Consider the following 5,000-nt stretch of genomic DNA (forward strand, 5'->3'; position numbering starts at 1 on the left):
TTCGTGCCGGGGTGTTTTCTCACTGCGTGGGGCCACGCTGATCCTCTCAGAGCGTTTTTCACCCACCCTATTCTTATGGTTTTCATGAATGCGTCTACAATGTAAAGGCATGTAAAAATATTGCCATGTTCAGAGGAGTTATTTTAGTCGAAAAACATGTTACAGTAATACCTTTTTAGTTTTATTTTATTGAACTTTGCCTATATTTTTCACTTCTGTGTGAAAATACCAAAGGAAAGTGGAAGCAATTTATTTATTTATTTTTTTACCAAATTGAAAAGAAGAACAATATGAAAAGTCATACATGTACATATGAGTATGTACAAGTACCTCGTGACTTGATATGACATGATATCACGGGTAATCAACAAATTAGAAGTTGTACTGCATGAGTAATATTTTACTTTATTTTATTTCTTGGCCAAACACATTAGATTTTACAATAGTTTTTTGACTCAGCTCTTTTTATTCAACCAATCAAGAAGCAGAAATTACCATGATGTCATCAACATCACTTCTGTAATGTCATTTTTTTAACGTTACATCTCATTTTGACACTCAAACACCTAAACAAAAGTAACAGTTTTTAAGAAATTATGTAAAAAGATTATAATTAAGAACAATCTAGAGATCTATTGCTGACGTTTCAGCATGTCACATTGCCCCTCCTGGAACTCGATGAGAAAATGCACAACGTCTAAGGATGTCACCCAGGTCCGGGGATATATTTTTAAGCTCGTGATAGGATGTCAACTGGTGTGAATGGGTTAAAATAGAATTCAGATATGCATCCACACTTATATGACATATTCTCTTGCAAACCTTTCTATAAATTTGCTGCATTTAACAATCACATGCAATAAAACCCAATATTTGCTGCTAATGTGAGTCCTCATGCAGTTTAACAATGACACTAAGATACCCCAATTCTCACACTAACCTGTTCCTTCCTTAATCTGCGGCACAAAATCCCTTCCGCACTGGCCCTTGTTGTTGATCCCAAAGCTGTAAATTTGGCCCTTGTTTGTCAGGGCAATGGCATGAGCCTTGCCTAGGGATACTGCACTCACATGGACATCCCGAAGGTCAGTGACTAGACCTGGAGAGATTGAGATTGAAATAATCATAGTGGGGTGATGTCATGTTAGATGGTCCATATTATTACTGCATCTGGTATAAAAAAAGAAAGAAAGAAAGAAAGAAAGAAAGAAAGAAAAAAAGGCTATAAATTTGATTAATCCTCTAGGACATACGACTGCATCACTAATTTTGGACCCTTTGCAGGCACAAGATATGTATGTCATGTTATTATACAAAAAAATTGCCAAATGTAAAGTTCACGAATACCATAGCATATATCAATTGATAATAGATGTTCTTTGAAGGTTAGAAGCTGGTTAACAATTTTCTTGCACATTTTCTGCACATTTGCTTGGAAATTTGGGTGGTGAGAGTCTGTTATGCAGCCAAGTAAATAATAAAAAAAGCTTCACTGAAATTTATCATATGTAAGAGGCATAAGTATCTACATTCAGGTATGAAAATCATTTTAACTGATATCTGTCTGATGATCTTTAGGTTACAAATGCTTGTAGTCAACAGAACACTAACCTGTGGTACTGTCACAGTGGGAAGTGTCTTTTCCAAACATGTAGAGCTCCCCATCACGTGTTACAAGAGCAGATGTGCCATTATTACAAGCTGCATTGGTGACAAAGTGGCCGTCTAACTTTATCATCTTCTTTGGTTTGACTGGTTTTGGCTGCCGACGACCCTTGCCTAAATGGGGGACAAGATATTATGTATTTGTTCCATAACATCTTTTATAAAAGCTATAATTTCATCTTATGAATAATAATAATAGTAATAATAATAATAATGATAATAAATAAAAATGCTCAAAGGCTTTTTTTTCTGATTCTAATTGGACAATTTACAAAGACTTCACTCACTGGCATCCCCATCTTCCCCACGCCTCGCAGTTCCCACAAAGAATGCTGAACCCTCGTCTGACACGAGCACAGAATGCTGCCCCTCATGGCCCACTGCCAGATGCACAACACGTGGAGACTTAGTGATAGTCAGTTCCGGCCACCGTCCAGTTGGAGCACTTGGCGTATTGGGGCCATTCACTGCACCTCCACCACTTCCGCCAGCGGCACCTGATCCTGCACCACCTGATCCACCTGCACTTGCTCCTGCCACTCCACTGGCACTGGCAACAGCTCCTGCACCCCCACTGCTACTTGCAGCTGCACTGCTACTGCTGCCCTGCTTCATGCCCACAGATGATGCTTTCCCACTGTAATAAACCTGAAAGGACACAGCCATGGGGACCATGAATACCACTAAAATGAAAACTTTATCTGGATTGATTCCGTTTGCACTGTCTATCTACCTATAATTTATACCTTTCTCTTAACGAACCGGGTTCTATTTGTCTCTTGGATCTCTTTATCTTTTCCCTATGTACAATGAAAGACTCGGGTGATGAAAAAAGGAACTTGCCCCTTTGGTTATTGTTGCTATTATTTCATTTTAGTCATTAATATTTAAACCACAGCCAGTATCATTAATAGAGTATGGTCCTCAACTTCTATGCTATAGAAGGCCTGAGGCAAGGCAAGGCTGGACTTAGCAAAGGCTAAACTTGTTCAGTCTAAACCTCCCTCAATGTGTGGAAAGATCAAGTCAGAAGCTCTGTATCTAGTGGGCACTATTTTAGGCATAAATTAAGGCATGGTTTCAAATGGTACACATGTGCTACAGGAAGAGATACAATGTTTACTGCACAGCCAATAGAATGTATCTATTTATGTTTTCAGTCTGTACCATGTGAAACCATTTCTGAAGCTATGTCTAAAATAGCAATCATGTTGTGCTTTGCTTGTGAACTGACTACTACAGAAATTGCAGGTTACGATCACTTTCCTAAGGACACCAATGGTCCCCCATTAATTTTCACACTTCCCTTGGCATGATGCTGTATTCTTGATAAGAAATACAACACCTAAATAACTGTATTCCCTTATCATACCAAGAGAGGATACTTACAATTAATATTATGCATAAAAGAAATATGTAATGAAGATTTCCTTTTCCTAGGAAACAAAAACAACAAAAATTGTACATTTGCCTCTCAACTGTAACTTACCCTGCCACCAACTGTTCTAACAAGTGTGAATTCTTTTCCTGCTGCAACCATAAGTATGTCCTCATCCAGACCTGCTGACAATGTTGACTGTTGATCCGGGCCACCAAAAACCTGTTGAGAATCATTCATAAATGTTTAATGGTCTTGAATTTAAAAGATTATTTAATAATGTCCTAGCCAGCTGGATATCATAATTATTATAAAACCTTTCTGGCTCTTTAAGAATAGGGGAAAGGGGGGAGTAAATGAAAAAATTACTCATTTCAAAAAAAGACCAGAAAAAATATGAAGAAAAACCCTAAGCATAACTACAAAAGGAATCATACCTGAATACACCTAATTGCCAAACTTAGTCCAAGCTCATTGACGAGGGGCATCGGTTTCACCAAAGGATTGTATGTTCTCACCACAAAACCATCCTGAAAATTCATAAAAGCCATTACTATTAACCCAACATGGAGCTTATGACTATACATAGCAGGCTATGGAATAAAATAAATGGATAAATTATCAGCATTCAACGTGCCTCTCTATCGGGTGATATGTGGCCGATGTTGATCCCATCGCTAAAGGGCAAACCACGACACCATCCAGGGGAAGAACACTGATACACCTCTGACACCTTGAGCACCTCACGGTCAATAACGACTAGCTCTCCATTGCTTGCCTCTGGTCGGTAGAAGACATCACCCTGTGTGGATAAGATGATACAGTGTGAGAAGGGATCTGTTCACTTTATATTAATCCATAGCAGACGGGGGATAGATTTGCTTGCCCAGACTCCAGGATGGGTTTTATTTCAGAATGAGGCAGCTTCTTGCAACACTGACTTTTCCCACTTTCCTTCAGTCTCATGATAAAACTAGATCCATTTTTGTGTTTTTAACTTTGTATGTTTTATTGTGTTTAGAGACTTATATTGTCATATGACAAGCTCTATTGTTACTGCAATTGACTAAAATTGTAGTATAGAATCCATATAAACTCATTCTTTATAATCAGTGTGATAGAACTTTACTTCTTTGTATTTGTGTACTGTTATGAATGAATATGAAACATATAACCATCTACAATGAAGATAACATGAAGATGTAGGGAAGAGGAAGAAAACCTGTGCTTATGACCTGTGAGTGCCACAGTAAAAGGCATCCCTACTGGCACAGGGGCACATTTTAGACACTGGGCATGTATGTCATGACATCCATCCGCAATAGATTAAAAGAGAAAAGGCTATAATGATGGAACTGAGCTGACTTTGATGTGGATTACATGATGATCTACTTCTATAAGTAAATCTGTTAATGAATTAAGTCAGTACAGAAGAGTGAGCACACTGGAAAGCAAAAATGGAAAAGAAACAAATAATAAGAGAGGTTGATTTGCCCAATTTGAAGGAAAAATAAAGAAAAGCTTTCATTGTCCTATAAAAAATGGGAAGAAAACCTTTAAACAGTAATAATCATTAAAATTTGAAACATGTAGAGAAAGGTTCTTCCTATTTGCACTGTTGTACTATAGATGATACAAAAAGAAAGAAAGAAAGAAAATAAAAAATAAAATAAAAATAAAAGAAAAACAAAATAAAAAATAAAAGCAAACAACACTCACATGAGCAAAGCCTAGCCATCCCTTCTGCTTTGGGTAGAAATCTGGACGGTGAATGTAGACGTGTCCTTTCATGGTTCCCCCAAAGCCTGAACCGATCTTAAAAAGGCCATGACCATTGTGTATGTACAGGTAGTGGCCATCACATGTCATTGTGCTCTCTTCTTTGGACTCTTCACCATCTAGAAATAAGAATCAAGAAGCACCTGAATAAATGATGAAACTGAGAAAGTAAATAAGA

At 37.6% G+C, this 5,000-nt stretch overlaps 1 protein-coding gene across 11 annotated transcripts in view; it reads right to left on the reverse strand.

Annotated features, from left to right (window-relative positions):
- The window catches only part of hiw (MYC binding protein highwire), an 88,369-nt gene that overhangs the window by 75,183 nt on the left and 8,186 nt on the right, over positions 1-5,000 (reverse strand). For all 11 annotated transcript variants that reach the window (XM_043032666.2, XM_043032659.2, XM_043032665.2 and 8 more), the window contains exons 8-14: positions 4,763-4,941; positions 3,681-3,845; positions 3,481-3,573; positions 3,155-3,265; positions 1,953-2,313; positions 1,612-1,779; positions 941-1,099 (exon numbers count right to left, since the gene is read on the reverse strand). In XM_043032666.2, coding sequence (XP_042888600.1) covers positions 941-1,099; positions 1,612-1,779; positions 1,953-2,313; positions 3,155-3,265; positions 3,481-3,573; positions 3,681-3,845; positions 4,763-4,941 — 1,236 coding nt within the window. The remainder of the gene's footprint in view (positions 1-940; positions 1,100-1,611; positions 1,780-1,952; positions 2,314-3,154; positions 3,266-3,480; positions 3,574-3,680; positions 3,846-4,762; positions 4,942-5,000) is intronic.

Source organism: Penaeus japonicus, unplaced genomic scaffold (genome assembly GCF_977035675.1).
Source record: "Penaeus japonicus unplaced genomic scaffold, GWHDUDI00000001_assembly GWHDUDI00000005, whole genome shotgun sequence".
NCBI lineage: Eukaryota > Metazoa > Arthropoda > Malacostraca > Decapoda > Penaeidae > Penaeus > Penaeus japonicus.